Source organism: Oryzias latipes, chromosome 6, assembly GCF_002234675.1.
Source record: "Oryzias latipes chromosome 6, ASM223467v1".
NCBI classification, from domain to species: Eukaryota; Metazoa; Chordata; class Actinopteri; order Beloniformes; family Adrianichthyidae; genus Oryzias; species Oryzias latipes.
This window is the reverse complement of record NC_019864.2, coordinates 23066202-23089577: the sequence shown is the minus strand read 5'-3', so window position 1 is coordinate 23089577 and position 23376 is coordinate 23066202. Positions and strand designations below refer to the sequence as shown.

The 23376-nt window shown below is 40.1% G+C and overlaps 1 protein-coding gene across 1 annotated transcript in view; it reads right to left on the bottom strand.

Annotated features, from left to right (window-relative positions):
• Nucleotides 1-8242: 8242 nt before the first annotated feature.
• The window catches only part of trim44 (tripartite motif containing 44), a 40882-nt gene continuing 25748 nt past the window's right edge, over nucleotides 8243-23376 (bottom strand). Inside the window, exon 6 of the mRNA XM_011476307.3 lies at nucleotides 8243-9109. Coding sequence (XP_011474609.1) covers nucleotides 9025-9109 — 85 coding nt within the window. The 3' untranslated portion in view covers nucleotides 8243-9024. The remainder of the gene's footprint in view (nucleotides 9110-23376) is intronic.

The window sequence follows — 23376 nt, the reverse complement described above, 5'->3', positions numbered from 1 at the left end:
CTACACAACATTGCAGTGGTTAGCATTATTGCCTCACAGCAAGAAGGGCCTGGTTCAAATCCCAGCGGGGTCCTTTCTGTGCGGAGTTTGCATGTTCTCCTCCCGCATGTCTGGCTTTTCTGCGGGCACTCTGGCTTCCCCTCACAGTCCAAAAACATGCTTGACAGGTAAGTTGGTGACTTTAAATTGCTCCTAGCTATGAATGTAAGTGTGTGGCTGTGTAACAGACTGTTCTGGGCGTACCCCGCCTTCACCGACAGTAGGGATTGAGAAAATAGATGAATGGCAAGTCAGAAGCAATATTAATATGAATTTCTTATATTTGTTTTAGACAAATAGAACAATTTTTTTGGTAAAAGTAAGGATTCATAATTTAACTACAGAAAAGTTCCACCTACGTTTTGTTTGAAGGATGATGCCTTGGTCACAACTGCCCTTAGGGGTGGATACGGGCTGTCTGTGGGTAAAAAAAAGTGGGCAAACCTGTAATGGGCATGAAGGTGGTTCGCAGGACATTCTGAGACCGTAGACCAATCGGTGAGTCCGTAAGAGAGACGTGTTCACGTTCACGCTCCGGGTGACAAGTTGTAGGGTACAATTAAACAACACCTGGAGGTAAGTAGGGGTGAAGCGGATTTTTGTAGTTTTTGAACCTCACTGAAACCAGCGCACTGTGCAGGGAGCCCGTTAATGCTTGCACCCTGACTGTGAGAAACGAGGAAATTGGACAGTCAGACTGTAGTTTAGCTGGACGTCTTACAGGCCTGTCAGGTGTCTGCAGCATTTGCACGCGCTCAGGAATCAGTACTCGCACCTCACTAATGACTAAAGTGCGGCGGAAGGACACCATACGACAAATAGCATCACCCGTCCGTCAAAGGGGGGGGGGGGACTTCCAAACTTCACCATACACTTACCACATGTGCAAAAATCGTTTGTCATTTTCATGACGTCCCTTAAGGTGGCCACACGAGGCCGAATGGAACAGCTAGACACACCTGCACTCCCTTTAAAATGTGGCCACTCCTCACTACCAGCCTCCACAGGACGCTTTAGATTCGTGAAAATTCTTTTGTGTAACCACACATGACTGTTTTTCCTTTATTTTCTTTTAACTAACTAAGTCAGTCCCTTTCTTGACCTTTTACAGTCGTCAGACTAAAAGGCTCTGAGTCCCTTCAACATTGACACAATCCTTTATGTTCACAAACTTTCTGTTTATACTGGTTACTAAGGATTTTATCTCCAATATGGGATCTATTGTAGTTTGCATGATTGTATTCAGAGCTCTTGTTTTACAGCAGGGATAAATCATGCTCTGTTTTGCATCAGTAGAAAGATGTAGGTATTTTGGAGTGCAAAGGTTGTCTTCTCTATAAAACAAACTTCTTTTTGGGCGTTTCTGCACATAAACACAGAGCAATTTCACTTGTTCTCCACCAAACAGCGTCTTTGATTTATCTGGAATCATTACCACTACAGAACATCCCGTCTCTTTAAGAAAGGCATGATGAATGAAAGGCTGCTGTCAAAAATGTTTAGGGAACCTAAAGGAAAACGTCCCTCCTTTAATGAAGCCATGTTGTTCTTAAATGCGTCTGTTCATGTCATGCGACATCTCTTAAATGTGTTATGATGCTACTAAATCCACTTGAGTCTTTTAAATGTCTGTAAAAGCAAAAAAAAGTCTCATAATAATCCAGCATATTGTTTTTCCTGCCATGTTGGAGCATTATGTAACAAAGAATTGTTTGAGGATGAAGCTTGCTTGGATAAAGCAGATTATGCTGCATGCTTTATGTGATTATGCTCAGATGACTGGTGAGAGTGTGTCAAAAGAAAGCGAGAAAATGTTACAACAAATATTTGGAAAATGAAAATGTAAAAAAAAAAAGAAATACAGCTACAGCGGTTTCACTGCTCAGTGATTCGCCCGTCTACAAGAGGGAGGCCATCTATTAACCTCAGCTGCTCCAGTAAATTGTGCAGGGTTTTCTAACAAACCTATTTAAAAAGAAAAGGACGGGATAGTTTAACCGATGTGCTCTGCCCCTGATAAAACTGCCAGTGTCACATACCTCATCAAACTTGGAGGAATGAATCCGTCTCTTAGCCCGAAGGCAGACCTGGAAGCCAGGCGGCCACGCCCCTGCTCACCTCGGGCTGGGCCGGGGGGCATCCAAGCCGCATCTTCACCCGCAGATCTGTCACCGAGGCCATTAAAAAGCTCCGCAAAAGCAATGACAGGCTGCTTCCACAGCATGAATGATGAGAGGAGCAAGGGGAGCAAGTGAAGAGAGGACGAGGAGAAAGCAGGAAGGGATCGGGTCAACTTGTTAAGCTTTGGTGAAGAGAAGACGGAGGCTGATGTCAATCCCACTTCTAGGATTTAAGAGCGACACACTGGAACGCACCAACACATCTGTGTTCAATTGATTGTTTTAGGCATCACTTTTGGTTGCACTTGTTTAATTCTTTTGGCAAAGCAAGGCTGTATTTTCTCTCATCCTTGCTGGGAGATTGATTCATCTGTGCTGTGCTTCAGAATGATTTATATCTCAACCATTCACTGTATATGAGAACTGGAGTGAGTGAGTGAGTGAGTGAGTGAGTGAGTGAGTGAGTGAGTGAGTGAGTGAGTGAGTGAGTGAGTGAGTGAGTGACATCACCCACTGACAAAGACTTAGGCTCAGGCTCTGACCAAATTAAGTCAATTCAGGCGCCATTTTTTGCTATACGGACGCCAACATGTCCATGTTGGAGCCAGACGCTGTGGGTATGCAGTGATGAGTCTGAGTCAACGTTTCTATGGCAACCACTCTGGCCAAGCAGCTTGTTGGAAATCCACACCCCTTCCACTTGAAAATGGGCTACACGAAATCTGTCAAACGTTATGAACAGCCGACACAAGATCACATGCTTTTCGTGAGGCATCCGATTGGTCAGATTATAACTTGTGCTACAGAAAAAGAATCAAACATTAAGATTAGCAGGAACATGCTAAAAAAGAGGTAACAGAGCAAGAACTGGTATTCTGACAGACAGAACGACAGAGTAATAGCTCTTTTTTTCTCAACAGATGGGAGTCACTCAGTCCAGTTTTCATATGAAGTTAATTGTTTCCAAAAGAGCCACAAAGCTCTGATCTTTTTATTTCTAGAGGCTTAAAGACTCACTCCGATAAAAAATGGTTTTTGGTGTTTTTTACATGTTCTTTCTGTCATGATAGAGGACATATAAAAAGTTATGATTAAAACTTCTGCAGTTTTAATTTTACTTGGGGGTGTGGGGGGCTGTAAGCTAGCGGGAGAGTGTGTAAACAGATGGATGTCGGGATGTAGGGGTGGGCTTACTCCACTTCAACTACTGGCCCTCCGCAGAAACTATGTCCTAGAAAATGACCAAGTTTCTTTTTAAATTTTGGGTTTAAATGATTAAAAGACCACTGGGAATGATTTTAAATCGATCAAAAAATGATCAGAGTAGAAGTTAAAGGAGCCAATTCGTCATCACTGTAGTCCCATCTCCATCAACACAACCTTTGCTATCCTCACATTACAAATTCAACTGGATTCTTTTTGTCTTGTCAGGTGTAAATTGTCTTGTTTTTTTATAATAAAAAATAGCCCCCAATAATGTCAGCCTGAAGAAATCTCTGCTGTCTTGATGGTGTTAGAGGGGGGGACAGATGAATTCCTCGTCTCGTCTTCATGAACCTGGGCTGCCAGACAGCTGTCTGTACGCGTCACCTCTGATGGATTTCTACTGTCAGGCCCCCTGAGATGATCCACAGTCCGGACGGAGCACCTCCTCACTGGCAGGATCCCACGGGCCCAAAAATCGACCAGAAGGAAAATAACGATCCATTTCCCCGTTGCTGCTATACAGCGGCAGCACGGGGCTTTCTGTTCGACCGCATGAAGCCAGAAATGGAGGCAGCTTTGAGTAAAGGTATAGATAAAACCCTGCTAACCAAGTGTGCACCTTCATACCGTGAATTGTCAGTTCATTTTATTTCATACAACAGTCCTGCTCTTGATAAGCACTTCAGCCACACATTCATGCTGCACTCCTTAATGCATGTTTTTTTTTCCTTTCTTTCAGCCGTTTTAGTGCTTTCTTTTACCTCAATCACTGATAAAATGCACCCAGGGGCATGTGGGGATTAGTGTCTTACCCAAGGACACTCCCGCCTGTGGACTGTTGAGGCCAGGGACATTTCTCCATGCTCTCCCCCTTCCGAGGCATCTTTTTCAGGCTACATTCTGAGATGTAAATTCAGTTCATGGCAACAGCTCTCCCATTTTAAGAAAGTCAAAGCATCAGATAATGGCTTTGGCCATCAGAGTGAAGGATCTGACAGATTAAAGTGTGACAGCCGGTGGAAAGAACAAGAGCAAAAAGAGGAAAATGTAAAAAAAAAAAAAAGAATTGGGCAGGAATCCCAACACTAAACACCCATTTCCTTGTTTTATGTGTCTTTGCGCGTGTGTGCAATGAGGCCGTTGGGAAAGATAAATAAGAAAGTGCATTTACTCGGAGATGAGCAATAGATTCTCTTGAACGGTACAAGAACATGCAATTTGAACAAGGGCGGTGGTGTGGATCCTGGAAAATGTCCTTTTTTTCCAGCTAATGCACAGCCCCAAAAATATTTAAAGGCACAAACGCACACATATGTGGTGACAAACAGGAGCTAATTGTTGAAGTTTTTTTGTTTTTTTTCTGCAAGCTCTACGATGCTGATAAACAGAACCATTAAGGCATGTCATGGTGGGCGGAGGAGATGCTCCATTACTCTGACACTACAGACTCCAAACTGTCTCCTTGAAAATGACGACAGAGAAAGAGGCCGCAGTCAAAGCGGCATCACCACTAGCAAGCGTGTCACGTAGCTAATTCAATCTCACAAGCCGCGGAGCAATTAACTCATGTCAATACAAATACGCAAATAGTGTTTTTGTGGACAAATCAGGAAAAAGGGAATGGCTGCTGCGATCGTCCTCGCATCTTGGAGCCTTTGTGGGAACATGCTCGGGGAGAACAGGTGTAATTGGGTGTGCAAAAAACAGAAAACCTTGTGGTGTCGCCGCATAAATAAGATTGGAAAGTCTTCACTTCAATTTCTCACGTCTTAAGTGGCATCATCCCTCCCTTAGGTTTGCTTTTAGTGCTCCAAGATATTCAAAGATACGAGCAAAACAAATATTGAGGGCAAAACGAGTCATCTTTTTTTTGTTTGGAGACTCACTAAGTTGGCAAAGACTAAACAGTTCAACTCGGGCGAAAATAGATTAGTTACCACCCAGACGCCAAGGACTGGCGGCTAAATAAGCATCCACCAATCAATATGTCAGATCGAGTGCCTCAATTATAGGCTAAGTGGAGGCAAGTCAGGTAGAGAGCAGGTGTGATGCTAATGTACGCCGAGCAGGGGGCAGCTGTCATCAAGAGATGGGAGACGGTAAAGAGAACTGCAAAAGATAGGAAGTGGTTTGGATAGTTTTCATGCATACGTATAGGAGACCCCCCCGAAGGGCTCTGCTGTGCTCACAACCCCCTCCCCAGATCCATCTGGATGTGCCGCTGCTTTGAATTTAGAAAGTCGACTTGACTCCTCTTCTTGATTTCTTTTTTTTCTTTGGGGAGCTCATCACCTTTCGTCTTTGTCAAACACACACACACACACACAAGGATGAATGATGCCTTTGTGCTGTTTCAGCCCAAAAAACAAAACTATTTGTCTTTATTGTGATTATTCAGACCAAGAAAAAAGCCATGAAAATGTAAGACTACAACAGTAGAGAAGAAGTAAACTTAGTTGTAATGCTACATTCACAACGGGCTCAAAAACACGTTCAAGCGACCACTTCCAATGACAAGTCTAAGGAAATGCACGTACATGCACATTTTGGACTTCAGTTTTTAAAATGCTGGCGTTCACGCAACACTTTACAAGTTTGTGGCCAGATCTGAATTCATTCCGTACCCCAACAGCTTCTGCCTACCCCTACATTTAGCCCTCCAAGCAGAGAGTTATGGAAAAATAGTGTCTTCAAATCCAGACGTTACTACCGCTCGATGACATCACGAATAGTCGTCATCTACTTTAGCGCGTAGCTACCTGCGCTCGGGAAAAACTTAATGTTGGTTTTAGAACTTTAAAAGGTGCAAAAACAAAAAGTCAATACTTCAGAATCAGAATATTGATCCCACATGTGGGAAATTTGTTACTTCTGTGCTTCAGAGCACACCTAATGTAGCATTTCTTCACCCTGGAGAAGAAACGCGTTCTTCACATGGCTGAAGAAATGCTACATTTGGAGCAGTGCAGAGGAGCCAGAAGGCTCGGTAATAAATTTGGATTCCTCCGTTTTGGGGCTCTGGGTACAAAACGCACGGCCTTTGAATGCACTAGGGTTGGGCGATGTCCCCTAATTTGGCCGTTGACGATGTTTGCTGTCAACCATCGGGATGGACGATGACATCGTCGGGGGGGGGGGGGGTATTTTTTACATTTTTCGTTCTTATATAACTGCTATTCGTTATTTTGCTTTTTTTATTTTATTTCCCAACTAATGACTAATCCGCGATGATCCAGTATAAACTGAGGGAAGTGACTAACAGAAAAAGTAACAAACAAAATAGAAAAGAAGTAGTCCACTCCCGCACTTAGCGGAGTGGACCGGCGGAGTGCGGATTTACAGCTTTGTGTTTGATGGGAAGGGTGGGGGGGGGTACATGAGCGGTATGTGTGGCAGATTTAAGACTGCGATCCGTCCCGCAGCTCTAGGGGTACTAGCTACCGAACTCAGAACCGGGTCTAAAAGTGTGTGTCTGAGCACAGCTCGGATCGTCAGCAGACACACAGCGGTTTGAGCTTCAAAGCAGAAATGTCGCTCAGTCCTTAGAAAACATTCAAACAATCACGTGGATTTGTGTTTCCAGTCGTGTCCCGACAAAATTAAGGCTGATGTTATTCACAGCATGCAGCGCCACCCAAAGCTAATGTTGTTAGCCCGTGTTAGCATACTGCTAATCCTGGCTACGTTCAGAAAAAGCACTGACCACACGGATTAAAATTCAAATGATGAGCGAACAGGTGTTTCATAATAACCGTAACATTATTAAAAGCACGTTTAAAAGATCATCTCGTGTTTTACCGAGCTGACATGTCAATATATATAGCCGCTCGGCGCTGTTATCGTTTTGTATTGAATTGTTACAGTCAATAAAGTTTGGAAAAAAAGCCGCTCGGCGGAAGTTGTATCCCCTTCCGGTTTTCAAACCCTACTGCGCATGTGCGAATGATTTATTCCGACCGAAATTGTGACCTTAGTGAACGTTTTTATATTCTGAAAACATTTTTCTGGGCCCATCTACACGGTTGGATTCTAATCCGACCATTGATCCCATCAAGATATTTTGTACATGTAACCGCGGCTTATGGTGTCGACGCACAACGTGGCGGGGGCGTGGCATCACGATGGTGGTCTCTCCATCGGGATGTCAGTCACCCATCACGATGGACGATGATATCGTCCATCGGCACAACCCTAGAATGCACGTCAAAAGTTAAACCAGTTGAACTTTGACCAACCAGAGACTTGGTGACGTATGGGTCAAGTCCTTCTCTAAACACAGAATAAACAACCATTTGAAAATGTATCATGAAGGAGAAGTTAATAATTGCTGATTGTGCCAATTTTCGGACACTGAGTCAGTCATTTATCAGAATAGAGTTGCAAAAGAAAAAGCCTGGAACTAGATTTACCAGATTTGCACAGCTTCTGCATTTCATAACTGTGGGTCCAACTGTGGGTACATGCGCTAGTATTGGCGTCATTCCAGTGTTTATAAGCCAACAGTGTGTTCAAGAATGCCCATTTTGCATGGTCTACGTGCATCACACGCCCAGTGTATAAGTAGTATTGCAATTAAGCAAATAAGCTATTGGTGTTTTTCCAAAAGGCTGTTGCTGCATGGACATCTGTCTTGGGTGGGCACATACTTTCAGAGCTACAGCACAAACGTATCCCCATCTCTTATTAGTGACATCTACTCATTTCTAAATTCAGGGCAACACCATCAATCATAATAAAATCAAACTGCTGATGTGTGGAGTCGACACGTCACGAGCAAATGCGGCACGCTGGGGAAAGGTAGAAATTGCATCCATGGACGGTAATCCGTCATATGCTGCAGATTGGCTGGGAGTAATGAGGCTTTGCATTACAGTATATACAGTCTTGCTACGGTTCGATTTTTATCCAGACTCAGCAACATTTCCCAATCAATACAAACCGAAACGTCCCGTGATGCTGGTGACTGATCTAACAAACCCCAATGGGAAGTGTAAAAAATGTTACAAGCATTAAACATCAGCTGGCAGCACAGACTGCTTAAGGGTGTGACAGGGCACAGACGAACGAGACGAGCGCAAGGACACTTTTGAACAATCAGAATCCAAACAAAAAGCAAACACCAAAGAAAATCTCTGCGGTAAATTCCCCTTCAGTAAGGCATCGCGGCATCAGAGAACAGCTCCCTTTTTGTGTCGGAAAGTGTCCAGAGAGCATACGCGGCAGAATCAAAGGGAAATTTGGAATAAATAAAAGGCACCGTCACACTCTACCATTCCTGACATCTGTTAGGCTCAACAGACGCTCGTGCTCTGCTGCCTACCCAGACTCCTCTCTGACAGCTGGGCTCACCAGCACGCCAAGGGTCTGGCTGACTGTTGAAATTGTGCGTGATGGTAATTGACTGAACATAACTTATGTGTTTCGGATAAAGAGAAATAGTAGCTGGTGTCGAATTAAAAAGTTTGAGTAGAAAAGACACAGTCATCCATATCTGTCACAGAAACCTTGATCAAGGTCAGTCCTAGAAGTGGGAGGCAGTGCAGTGGCGGGAAGGGGGAATGAGTGACAGGGAGGCGGTCAGCTCCACAGCTCTGCTGAAGGCTGGCTGAAGCAGATTGTGACGGACAGGTGGAAGGACATCCAGGCTGATCCGCTCCCATCAGGGGGCGTGGTCCATGGACGGTCCAGAATCGTTGTCTTTGAAGTCCTGTTGGTCCAGAGGATTTGCCCTAGGCTCAGGTAACCTGCGGGAGATAAAGAATTAAATTATTGCACCTTCAGGTTTCTTCCTTTCCCTGTCAGAACTGTCTGTGTGAAGTGCGCCAACATACACACTATGGAAATCTAATAAACTTTGGCAAAATGCAATCAGCGTCAATCCAGCTCCGTCGTGAGTGGAAATCCTCCATTCTCTCTGTTTAATATTAGCAGCTCCAGTGTGACGGCGACAAAATGATTGCAAAACTGCAGGGACCTGTAGGAATCTGAGGCTGGCTGATGGGTTCAATTATATTGGAGAGAGTCAACACTAATCATATGCTATAATTGGACAAACTCATTAAAGACTGACAGAGGAGGGCTGCTCTCTGTGAGGTAACTCCTGCAGCTTCTCTTGATCACTCCCCTCCTCGCGTCTCTGTGGGTTCCTGCTAAATCTACAGGACCGAAATCCATTTGTGCCAAGTCAGCAGATATTTGCAACATATTTCCTCTGAGGAAACGTTGTTTAGGTCAATAAAATTCAATGCTCTATGAGTGCTATGCCATCAAATTTTCAACACCCATGTCTAAGAATTCTTGGCTGTCTTCTTTTTTCACCTCTGTATGTTTTAACCATGTAAATGTGGCAAACTGAACGCATTCTGTACAAGAGACACTGCACAGGGATTGATCGACAAAGCCACTCAGGATGCAGACTGGTGTGCTGCAAAGAAAAAAAGCATGCAAAATTGCACTGAAAAAAAAATTCAACAGTGGGACCATGAAAGCTGAACTGCGATATAGCGAGGGACCACTGTGAACTGTGTTTTCTACCTGTAAATAACAACGCAATATTCAAAGGTGAAGCCAACGACGAAGCAGAAACTTTCATGTCACAGCACGCAATTTTAGCTGATTATATCCAACAAGTGTACGATGTGGTAACCTTGGTAATAAGATGCAAAGCTGGATGGTTTTCATCTCAGCCGCCCCGCATTTTACTCTGAAAGTCAGCAAGTTTATAGTCAAGCAGCATCTCTGCAGACACCGACTGAACTGCGTGCATGAATCACAAGAGCCTCAAATGTTTGCTTGGAATTTATATCCTATTCAACAGATCAATTCTAATAGTGGCATTTACAAACACACTGTTAGGCCAAAACCAGCAAACAATTTGCTCTGCTGTCTTTGTAAATCTCTCAGTAAAGCAAGAAAATGGATTAATATTCTCAATTTGTCAATTTTTTGTAAAACTGAGCATTCTTTTCTCCTTTCCCTAAGCTATGAAAGCTGAATTTGGTAAACACAATCTAATATCCTAAGCTGTTAGCAACAGAGGACACTAAATATGGAAAACTAGGAAATGTGCTTGAATGACTGTAATACTGCAAATGTTCTGCCTCTTTTCAAGGGTTTAATGATGGAGGGCTATAACATGGCTGGATAGTACCAACAGAAATATGTAGCCATGAGTTTTGTGAAGACTTAATACAATTTAGAAAAAAAGATTGTTCTCTATAATCATCCATACAGGAAGTAAATTGCCTAATAAATCAGTTTGTCTGCATTATATAACATTTGGGGATAAGCCGCAGACACATTGTGGGATAAATAAAAGTAAAATTAAAATTAAATTACAGAAAAAATACATTCCAACAAAAACTATGACCTACACAGTGTGTCTATGCTAACAGATTTAAGGTGGAAATGCTTTTGAAGAACCACAGACCCTGGAGATGCAACTTCCTATGATTTTGTCTTTATTTTTAAAACGCCTGCATAATGTTGTGGCAGTTATTCAAAATGAAACTATTTATTTCATTCATTTATTTTTTCTGTTTTCCTTCAAGCATAAAGCAAACCTTCTATTCTTTTAGCTCAGTCATTGTTAAATAAAATTCTACTTGAACTGTAAAAAGATTATCTGGTTGATCTCAGTCAATATGCTGAAAATTACTCGGCTCACAGGTGGTTGCAAATGCCTCAATTTACCACAAAGAATGGGCTCTGGAACGAAGAGGACTACTCATAAACAGATGGTCATTACAAAGCCTTGGGTACAAAAGTGCAACATTTCTTTTTTAAATAACAACAGCAAAAAGGCTGCTCTTGCGTGAATACTAACACAGAATACACAGAAAATCTTTTTAAGTGGAATGCTTTAGCGTGCTAAACAAAGGTGGGAGGTTGATAAATACTCTTTCATTTATTTTCTTTTTCCATCTCTTGCTTAAGGACGACGTCTCTGTCTGAATTTCTGTGTGTCCCGACGATTGAACTCTTTCCACTTGTGGCTTATTCATAAGCTTTAATGCAGTCTATGTTTTATTGATCAGGAACATTCATCGTCTCTTTTTTCCTCTTCAGCCGACCATGACCTGTAGAAAAGACTAGAGATGGCGACTGGGACGCTACATAAAACGGGACAGGGACATGGTCAAACTCAGTAGTTCTCTTTATGGGTGATTGATAGACAACATCAAGGCAGTGTGGAAATCTAAAACATTGTGGCAGCGTGAGGGAGAACGATTTAAGTCTAGATATGGCTCATTGGAACACAATTAATTCTAGAAAAAAACTCTTTTCTGTGAACCTATCACTCACAGGAGGAAAACTCTGGCTTCCTGGTAGAAAAACATAGACAGGGGTTGTGCAGGATTCCAGACAGACTTTTGACTTTTGTTTATCTCATTATACTCCTGTTTTGGCCTCAACCCCATGGAGCTTGCTGGGATATGAAAGACAAAGGGACCCTTGCCCTGATTAAGTTAGAATTCCCTGCTCTTGGCAGAGAAGCTGTAGGACTCCTAAGTCATCATCCAGAAACACTCCCGTCACAGCGGGGCAGCACTGCCAGCTCGATCTAGCCTCAATGCCAGAGGAATAATCGCACTGCAGGAGCATGAATGTGCTGAATGAGACAGAAAGATCTGTGTGCGTCAAGAAGTAGGGATGGAAAATGAGGCACCCCCGGCTGACAGAGTAAAGAGGTTCTTCTTGATTAGGGTAAGTTATGAAATGCCAATACCAGTATAAACACACAAAAACCATTGCTAAACTGCTGATAGTGGATTTGTTTAACATTTGGATTGTTTGTTTGTTTGTGATGGCTTCATCATACCGATCAATCTAATTTTGTACAGCTGACTAAATAGCAATGTTGATACTGGCTTTAGTATTAATACAAATCTTTGTATTAATATAAATATATGAACTTGTATTACACTGATTTGACACAGTTGTAATTTAGATGCCAGATGGCAATTGTTTTTTTTTAATCGTCTGTAATGAGTATAACCATCTAGAAACTTGTTGCTTTATGCTGCTTCATGGTTTTAACCCCACCCCCCCTTCTATATTCACCCTTATACCCCCCCCCCCCCCTTCTCTAACATCCCTCTCTCTTCTTCCCTCCTTTCCTTTTCCGTCCGGTCCAACACCAAAGATTTTCAAATACGATTAAAATGATTAAAGTTTGGCCTCGATTACAAAAGGGGTTTATTCAGACATACCTCTGGTTTGTCTGAAGATTCAAAACCCCTGTTGTTAAAGTAAAATATGTCCAACACAAGAGGCCTTCAGCTCTCATCTGTTTGCCCAGCTGTTGGACAGGACAAGTTAAAATTTGATTGAATAATAAGTCTGTGGAAAAGCTTACAATTTTTGCGGGGGTTGGTCTTGCTCTGGCACTGCTTCAAACAAGCTCTCACCTTCCATTACCAACTTTGACACAAAACCAGAAAATACCAAATGTTGCAGTTCCTCCAAGGACCATTGGAGGCAGATTGCAGAAGGAACAGTTCTCAATTGACTTCTTTTTCCAATTTAAATAAAAACTAAACAATTTAATCTGGTTTCAAGGATATTTGTTTCTATTTCTGACAGTAGCAAGTAGGGCCGAGTATCACCAACAATTACCAGAAAGAATTCGATTCGATTCACTTCAGCCTGGATCGATTTGATTCAATTTGATTTTTCATTTGTATGGTTTAAACTTAAGACATATTTGTATAAAAATACATTAATAATCTACATATGTTTTGAAGATGTTCATTTTAATCTGATACAGTTTACATACTGTATATTGTGAAATAATAAACCAATGAGATTGTTAACGCCATACAGTGTTACGTGTTTTCTCAAAAGGAGAAGCTCCAACAAAAATGTGCAGAGCATTAACATTGTAAAGCCTCTGAACTGGTTCATGTTACAATATTAATGTTTTGCCTCTCCTGGAGGGCATTTCAGTTTGGCTACTAGGGGGAACTTGCACTACAGCATTACACTTTATTCCCGAAGATTTGAGCAAAAAACAGTTTTAGACCTCAATTGGTTACTTTAGAGAAAAAACATTTTTCCTTCAAAGAATTTGGAAAAGTCCTGCCTGTGATTATTTAAAGCTCTTTATTTGATCTGTAATATGTGTTTAGGTCAACTGAGCCAATTATCCTATTATAGGTTAGTATCAAGCTACTGCTGTTATGTGATAGGTCACCGGAAAAGGAAAGGCATAAAAGATCGATCTCCACTTTTATGAATCGATTATTGGTTTATTTAAGCTTAGGTCGATTCAGATCAATTAATCGCTGTTATAAACCCAGCCTACGTAGTAAGAGTCTTGATGTTCTTTCTTCAAATAAGTCATTTGGATTTATTAGAGCTCAAATTGGTGAATATTTAGGGGGGGGGGGGGGGGTTCTTTTTTTTTTGCCTGGTGGGTGAATCCATAAGCAGACCCAACAGAGCTTCCAACTGTGTACTGTCCTGCCAAAATGCTGTTTCGGCATGCTGTTGAGTTACCGTAGACGGAACAAACTGCAGTTAACTTGACTGACCCACTTCAGACTTTATTTACACTGTGCACAATTCAAAAGGTGACATCAGTATGTCTCCATCTAGTATGTCTCTTCCATCAACATATTTACTGGTCTACAACACTTGAATTTATTTAATTCAAAAGGCACCCTACAGTGAAACACTCCTTCATTTACCTTTCAGGACATTATTCGAGTCATTTAAAAATTGTAGTATTCCTGAGCAGTGGTGATACCATCTAAACAGATTATAATATACAGGATGGTTCAGTCTATTTGTCGGGCCCAAAAAGCCACATGAAAGTTGTCCAAAGAGAGGATATGGAATGATAGCACTTAAAAAAACAGCCTGTTGTTATTACATCCTTCTATTAACTAGTACAGAAAATCTTGGTATACTTAAAAAATAAAACCAAAAAGCCAATAATGTCAAATAATTAATTTAATTAAAAATAAAATTTTGAATTAAAAATGAACAGCAATTACAAATACTTGCAAGGATGTAATTATATATAAAATTAATTGTATATGAGTGTTGATAGCAATGACTGTATAATAGAACTAAGTGAGAGTGATGTCACCCATAGAAAATGGGCTCAAGCAAAATGAAGCCAATTTTGTTGCCATTTAGTTTAGCAAGTAGTGATTGGTCCGAGCCAGTCTGAGTCATGGTTTTTATGGCAACTACTGTTGCCAATCAGGAGTGAGCTTGTTGGAAGTTCAAAATCCCTATCACTGAAAGCGATGGGGGCCAGCCAGAGGCATCTGCTTTTATTGAGGCATCTGATTGGTCAGTTTATGACTTGAATTACTTACGATAAAGAAAGAAATATGGCAAAAAAATGAGGATTTGCATAAAGGTATCAAAGTGAGAAAGGTTATTCTGAAAAACATAATTACTTAGTAATTGTGGTTTATTTCTCAATAGAAATCTATGAGATTTTAGCTTCTTGGAACGCAAGGGCGAAGGGATCGCTCAGTCCAGTTCTTTTATACAGTCAAGGGTTGTTAGCTTGAAAATGGATATAAAGGACCCAACTTGTGCAATAGTTTCCAAACTTGGACTTTTTTCCTAATAAAGCTCTATTTTATCTGCTGCCTTATGAAGACGTGCATAAGTAAGAACCAACCTCTGCATGATCCCATCAACCCTTTGTGACCGAAATGTAGATAAAGATGGATCCTTACAAAAAAAAAAAAACTAATGCAAATAGAAAACCAGAAGGGAAAAAAAGGATGAGAGAAGTAGAGATGGTCTGGAAGTGGAGGAAAATACTATTTAGAGTGACTTAAGAAAAGGAGAAGTTAAGAAAAGCCTGCAAAGGCATGTCAGGATAAGACAGCGATGTCTTCATCACTGCAGCTTGTAGATGAGATTTTAGAAAAAAGAAAAGGACTATCTGGAATTTTTAAGGACGTTTAATTTTTTAGAAGGTTCTTTTAAAGCTGCGCTGTCGCTTGGTGTTAAGGCATAATTACACGCAGAGAGGTTTTAGTTGCTCACTCGTAAAAGATCCAAAGGGGTCACAACCATAACCAATCAATGTCAATTCTAAACGTTTCTATGCATAATGTGTGGCATAACATAAAGTTGGAGATATTTGACAGAAGTGACTGTACCCGATCAGCTACACAGGAATTGTTGTTTCAACGGAGTATTTGTTTATTAATTTAAACATAAATATGGTAAAAATGGAGTAGTAACCAAGTTCCCACTGTGTATTTTCAGGCTTGTAGCACAGATCCAAGATGCTTAAAGATTGCAAAAACAGATCAGTTTCAAAGAAACAGCTCTAGTGCTCAACCATAGAGCTACATTAACCAAACAACTAAATTCAAGGGGAAAAAAGGTATTATTTGGTAGTAAAAAAAAAAAAAAAAAGAAAAAAAAATTTGCAAACTGTAAACTAGCAAAAAAGTACTGAAAATGAACCAAAGACCATTTAAACAATTTAACAAGCTAATAAAGTCCATTAGCTTGTTATCAAAACATTTTTTGTCCAGATATCCTCTTGGACAAAAGCGTTTAGTTTTATAATGTCTCTATTCAAATGATTTCTTCAACTATCAATCAGACCTCTGCACCTGTCAGTTGCGTCATTTGCTTTTTGTTGAAGAGAGCATTCTCTCAGCACATTTGGCTCCAGAATGCCTGGATAGACTTGAAAATTAATTATTTCCTGTGAAAATGCAGTGCCAGATGCATTAAAGCAGCCCCAGACCATGCCTTAGCCTCATCCATATTTTACACATCTGACAGCCTTCTTTTCTTGGTGCACTTTATTTTTGGATTCCGGGAGAACAGAGTTTTGTTTTACCCATTTATTCTCCAAGAGGGTTTGTGGCTTATTTTTTGTGATTTGCTCTTAGATCTTGGGTAATTGCCTATAAAGTCCTTGTTCACTTAAAGGGCAGCTGACGTCAGGATTTTATATGGATGGAGTTTGACCTTGGACTTCCCCTTTGATATATTTAGTGGCTGTTTGGGGCTTGACATGTTTACAATGCATTTCTTCAGTTTGTCATCAGGTTTCCTCTTGCAGCCATGTCCTGTGAGGTTGGCTAGTGTCCAGCGGACCCTAGAATTCTTATTATTTTGTGTTGCTGTCGTGACAGGAACACTGCTTGGAAATGGTCTTATAAGATATTCCCTTTTACAAGCTTGTCCACGTTGATGACGCTTTAATCCGTTTCAAAAACCCTCTTCTTTTCATGGTCCAAAGTTGCGCACACCACATGCTAATAATGAGAAGACACGCCTTAGTTTAACCTGCTGCTATAATTTAACTGTTTTTTTTTCTTCTAGTGGTACAAATATGGCCTGCTTTAATCTAAATGTTTATTTATGTTCTATTCTTTATTTCAATCAATTTAGGTTCATCATTGCCCCCATTTCTTGTCCACTGGTGTTTATATCTTTATCTCCAGTAAATAGTCACGTCTTCAACTTTTCTTTTATGTCCAATATATACTTTTACATTTTAGCTGCTCGCAATTTACCTGCAAAATGCCTCTCCTCTGCCTTTTCCCCCTCAAACTTAGACTTTTACCTGCGCACCAGCTTTTTCTAAATGTGTGGTTCTGTTTTCAAAAGCATGGCTGCATGACCTTCTTCTACCAGAGAGACAACAACCATGGTTTGGATTTGATGCGTGACAGGAGTTTCCAAAGAGTCTGTGCACTAAAGACTTTTACAATTTCTTACTTCATCATAGTGTTTTTAGTCAGTAAAGAAGCTGCAAGTATTTGACGCAGTTTATTTCCCTCCAACCTGCAAATTTCTGTGATATTTATGGTCCTTACTGAAACGAATGCTGCAACGGTTATGGATGAGCCAGGAATCCATTATGAATGCACAATGAGAGACGTTTATGAGGGCACATGTGCTACCATCTGTGCAGGTGGTGAAAGTGGATGGCACAAAAGATGAGTCACAGCTTGCATGTCATTACAGTCGCACTGTATCACTGTTTTTAATCCCCCCCGCACAAAGGTGGTCTGTGCGACTCACTGATCTGATATCATCAGGCGTGAATAATTTGAATTTGATAATTAAATTGGATTATTGTGTAATAAAGCAATTTGAGATGCAAAATGTGAAACAAGGCCAAACGTTACCATGCTAATAAAGAGGTTTTATGAGTTTAGACAAAAGGCTGATGATCCTTGCAAAACCTGTATGCAAAAATCAGAGTTTTAGTAAGTCTTAGAATTAAGATTTTCAGATTTTTTAATTTATGCCAGTTTAATTCCCTTAAATCTAAATTTCTAATCTTTAAATTAACAGAAAAACCAATAACTACTGAAACCTAAATACTGTTTAAACAAACTACATGCAATGTAGACACTTTTGATAAAAGATAAAAAATGATGATTAATGATAATAAAACAGACTTATCTGGAAGCCTCTGAGCCTCTAAACCTCTCCGTCAAACACATTCAGGTTAGATGCTACTTTAAAGATATGTCAGATAGAAAGCGGCAATGGGTTCACACTTTTTGACCTAAACTGTGATTTTTATTAAACAACTTTCTGCCATTAACCAGTTGTTTATGATGTTGTTTATGTACCATTTCTTTTCGCTTTAATTTGTTGTCAACTCGTAAAGCTTGGTTTAAGGGTTCCTATAAGAAGTTTTTAATTAGTGATCAAAGAAGCAGGGAAATATATTTCAAAGGACCTTCTTTTGTAGTTTCAAATGCAGTTTTGCTGTCAGCAGATGATATTTGTACTGCGCCAGGGGGCAACCATATATGGATAAAAGGATATTTTTACATTCCTTAGTTTAACTTGATTACAGAAAAAGTTTGTGCCATCCCTTATCAAACTTCTTTTTTTTTTTTTCTTTCTTTTTACCGATTTAATACGTGAGCAGCACAGAAAAACACCTGCAAGGCTGATCACAGGCAATTTTAGCCAAGTCTAAGATTTCCTGATGTAGCAATGCACACAAACAAATCAAACACCCAGCAAAGGAAACACACAGAGATTCAGGATGGCTGCGAATTACCTGGAGGCAAAGAAAACAAGCACATCATGTTGCCTCTGTGAGATTGGACTGAAATCTTCAGAAGTCAAAACTCTTTAGAAAATACAAGGGATAGATTTTGGATTCAGGACAGTTTTCGGGCTTATGAAATAAAAAATGTCCAAGCTTGCACTTGTGGCTCTTGACTTATCATGCATGAGTTTATATTGTTAAAAAAATAATTTAGAACATCTCTTGAGTAATTTTAAAAGCCTTTAAATTAACTTTAAATGAATAAAAATAGGTATCCACAAATAAGTGTTATTATCCATTTATCCCTCATCAAGATCCACTCTGATCATCTTTTGAGCTTTTTTAAAATCATTCTCAGTGGTCTTTGACTAAGCGTTTTTTTTTAAATAAAACAATCTGAGTCGACTTTTCCTTCTGAATTATGGGTGCGACTGTAGAGCACCCCCGCCTCCTCCTCCCCTAGCCCTTGCAGAGCGAAGGAGTAGGCTCATGGCGTGCCGATTAAAGTTTCTACATCACAACTAAAAGCTTTTTTTTCCAACAGCATTTTTTGTCTGATTCTGATTTGCAACAATTTGAATAAAGAAATATTCAGAAATGCGATTTTAGGCTTAATTTTTTTTTTGTATAAATGTCCATCAGAAAAATGCCACAAGAACATGTTTAAAACGCAACTTTCATCTTTAACCAGAACACAGACTGCTGCTTTATATCTAAAAGGCCTCCTAATCACTTGAATATGTCTCATGTATTATGGAAACGGTGCCCAGACTACGCTTTTGACTTTCTCAGTGATAAAAGATCAGTATAAGAGCGAGTCCACAATCCCAACACCTACTCTGAACAGATCATTCGTTACAAATGATGATAATCTCTCAAACATTTGTCTCCTCATATTGCTTACTTCTGTTCTTAAAAACGATAATAGTGCTGCAGTTTTTCAACGCTTTTCAACAGACTTAATCAGTTCACAAAGCACATGAAGAAAGAGGAGACAACAACAGGCAATGCATCATGGTATACGGGACGGAGAGCCAGGGGCTCTTAAATATGACCCCCCCTTTGTGCCACAGCCTATTCATCAGACCAAAATGGAAACTGCAACTATAAATCCATTCTGTTATCTGTCAGGTGCCCTCCCTCAAGTAGAAGCTAGTCAAACTCCTGTTTGTGTAGCTGACTGTTGTAGAGTGCACGTTGGGAAATGCCGTGCAACCCATTTCAATAAAGAAATGCACGCGGGCGACTCGCTACGTGACGGATGTGATATGCTAAGGATGTCTCCTCCTGTGTGCAGCCAGAGCAAAACGAGGCAGAAAAGGTCAGCGATGCAGAATTAATCAGTGTGCTGTTGCTCAGCCAATCAGAATGATCACAAAGCTCCGACTTACAGCAGATTTCAGAAGAAAAAAAGAGATCAAGGATGGTAAAACATCACAAGCTGAATTCTTTTTCCCTTTGACAACACCACCTCAACTTGCTTAAACTAAAACAGAGACATCACCATTTCAAATGTCTGTGGCGACAATAGAATATGGAGTAATCTAAGATTATTAAAGAATTAATCCAGCATTATTGAAGTAATTTTGTCTAATGATCATATTATAAAATCAGAGTCAACCTTAACATGAAAAAAAAAAAGTTATATGGAAAGTTCTAGTTCTATATGACAGTTTTGCATGAAGTAAATAACGTAATGCTTTAGTGGCCGCTTCTATAATCACACCCTCACTTCATTTCACTGCACATGAAAAGTCAAATATAACAATATCTGATATTTTCGCATTTATCACATCTATTGTTCTCATTTTACATCCAGTGTTTTGAATATTTGGTAACTTTAACTTAAGTTCTGGAAGAGCTGGAAAACAAGTACAATGGACTCACTCTTCTAGTGTTTAAAATCTTCAAAAAGCAAGTATGAAAGCACATGAAAAAAAGTGTAGAGCAGGAGAATCAGAGCAAGTTCCAGAGGTGAATGTGTGAATGTGTTTTCAAATGCACAATAAAACACCCTACGCCACACGATTAAAACTGCTGCTACAATCTGACATAAACTCATCTCATTCAGGTAAGGTGCATTGCTGTTGGTTACTTTTTACTTATTTGTGCCACAAAACTGAAAATAAAATGTTAACTAAAGATAAAATCTTGCATATACTTAAACTTGTGTCTATTTTAAGTACATTGTCCTTTTAGAAGTAAACGCAAACATACATAAATATGATTATTGAGGCTAATAATTTCAAGTATGTCCTGTCTGATAAAAGGCAGAATAGAGAACAAAAAATAGGGCAGATTTGTTAGAAGCAGGTGGAACAGATGTCAGAACAAAAAATGAATTACTTAAAAACAGAAAATTCTGGTCACTTGTTGGGTCTTGAAGCAACATTTGTGATAGATAAAACTGGACCTTAAACCCCACCAACAGGGACAAAGCAAGGTACTAATGCTCAATTATGCATTAAAATCCTTCTGCTGTAACTTTTCATAAACTATAAGCGTAACTGTTCTTCCTGTTATGTTATGGATCAATGCTGATTTTAAAGCACAGCCAAGATTTCCCCCAAAAATAAAAACAATCTGAGGATTGTGGTCTGTAGGCTGCTTACATTAAACAAATATGAATTTATTGAGTGGTCAAAAGGTGGTGCTAAGTTTAAAAAGAAGCAGATTTTCGACTACATCTGGGGGGATGCAAAACAAAACAAAAAGCTTACCCACTGTGGAAATATCTCATCAATCAAAAAGGCCCAATTTAGCTTCTCTTTTGCTTTGTAATGGTTTATTTATGTCCTGGAGTTTCCTGAGGAACTTACATTTTTGATTTGATCTGTTTGTTTCATGCGACCCAGTTTACAAATACTAAAGGGTATTTACCGTATTCTAAAAGCTGTATTGGTTTGTGTGGTGAAAGATTATTATTGCAACATCCACCCATTTCAATGCTGCAAAAAACAAAAAATAAAAAAAAAGAGTCAGTTCTACATTCAAGAGATAATGGTCCTTGACCTAAAGATCAACTAACTAAAGAAAAACAAACTATACAGCAGGTTGCTTTGGTATAAATTAATATTTTAGAAAGTCGTGTCCAGTGAAAAGGAAAAGGTAAATGCTTATTAAATGTATACATTTACTTCTATAACAAGAAATGGCACTAGTCTAGCTTTTACTTTGGTTGATTTTTCCTTTATCCCTTGTGCTATCTTGTGGGGTCAAAATGACCCCACCCTTACATTGACATGTTCCCCCTACCATGACAAAGGTGGATAAAGATGAAGAGGATTTCACGCAATCCATAGACACCAGTGAAGATCACAAATCATTGAAGAAAAAAGGTTTAGCGCACTGTCTTGTGGGGTCCAGATGACCCCGCGCAAGGGTTAAATTCTTGTGAAACATTTAGCCTTAGCTTGTCTCTGTAATTTATGAACTAATACAGGAGCTATCGCCCCCAACAGCAAAGTAACAAATACTTTTGAAACTACCAAAACTCTTTGACCATATAAGTAACCAAATTCCCGCAGATTCTGATGCAGAAAAATGCATCTATCGTAACTCTTTGTCCATTTACGCAAATAATGTAATTCCAACGTATTCTGGAACAAAGAAAAGCAGCTTTGCTTCAAACTATTATACCTAACTGACCATTTACGCAATTAATGTAATTCCAGAAAGGTCTAATGCAGAGAAAAGCAGCTTTGAACCAAACTACTGTAACTCTTGGACCATTTACGCAATTAAATTAGTTCCAATGGATTGTGATAGATTGCAATCGCCGTCAAAAATCTGTAAATCTCTGCCTCAGAATCAGCTGGTTTACGTTGATTGTATAAACACTTCAGTCATGTAAAGTACTGCATTTCAGTGCTATGCTGCTTTTACCTTCTTCAGAATCTGTTAGAATGCTGTTAATAGCAAAAATGGTTACAAAGCTACAGTAGTTCAAAGAGCAGAGACCAGAACCAAAACTCTGGTGTAAAAGGGTTAAAGCCTGAATCAGGCTCATTTAACTACCCCACATTCCTGAAGTGTACTGGTTCCAATTCCCATCACCTACGCTGGAAGAAAGGACAGGAGGACTGTGGGAGCCCCTCCTCCTCCTCTGCCATGTGATTATTGAACCTGCTCTTTGCAAAAGGCAGACAGCCATTAGAAAGACGGACCGGTCACAGCAGCAGCCACACATTTGGCAGGCTGGCAGAGTCACCCCCTGCTGCTTGTTTCAAACAGCCCTCTTCTCTAATAGCAAAGCGCTGACGCCTACTTAATCAGAGGCTGCCGGGTACCCCGACAAGCTGTCCAGGAATCTGGCCCTAGTTGGGAGAAAATGTAAAATTAAAAGGTTGTTTACACCACACTTGGGGTAAAAGTACTCATCCTTTTTCCATCTGCACTCTTCACTATCAGAGCAGGATGGATGTTCTGGGCGTTCTTGGACAGAGAAATGCAGGAACAAGCCTGTGCCGGTCAAACAGAGTGGGAAAGGTTGTGTTGGGGAACAGGCTGGCTCAGAGGCCAAGCCTTCTGTCACAGGAGAACTCCCCGTCTCTCTCTGCATCCAAAAACTCATGCAAGTCATCAATATGAAGGACACACGAGCAGACAGATGCCAGAAAATCTGTGTTGCAGACTGTCACCAACTGAAAAAATAATACTGCATGACTCAACGGCCTTCGGCTTTTGTCGGTAAAATGTTACACGCAGAGTTTAGACAAAGAACTGGATCTTTTGAGATAAAAAGTAAAAGCTCTAGGTATAACAAATAGAAATGATATTGGATAACACAAATCTTCTACCCTTGATTGCAAATGTTTTACTTTGTTCCGGAAAAAGTAGTATAATTGGATTCAACAGTGAGGTAAATTTATGTGTCAAAGAGCCTTCCTGGTTCTCTACTTCTAAAGGTTAATAAGTACTAATGCATCCTTTAAAACATGGATTGTAAAAGTCTGCCATTTCATGAAAGTCACATGCGCTTATATTACGATTCAT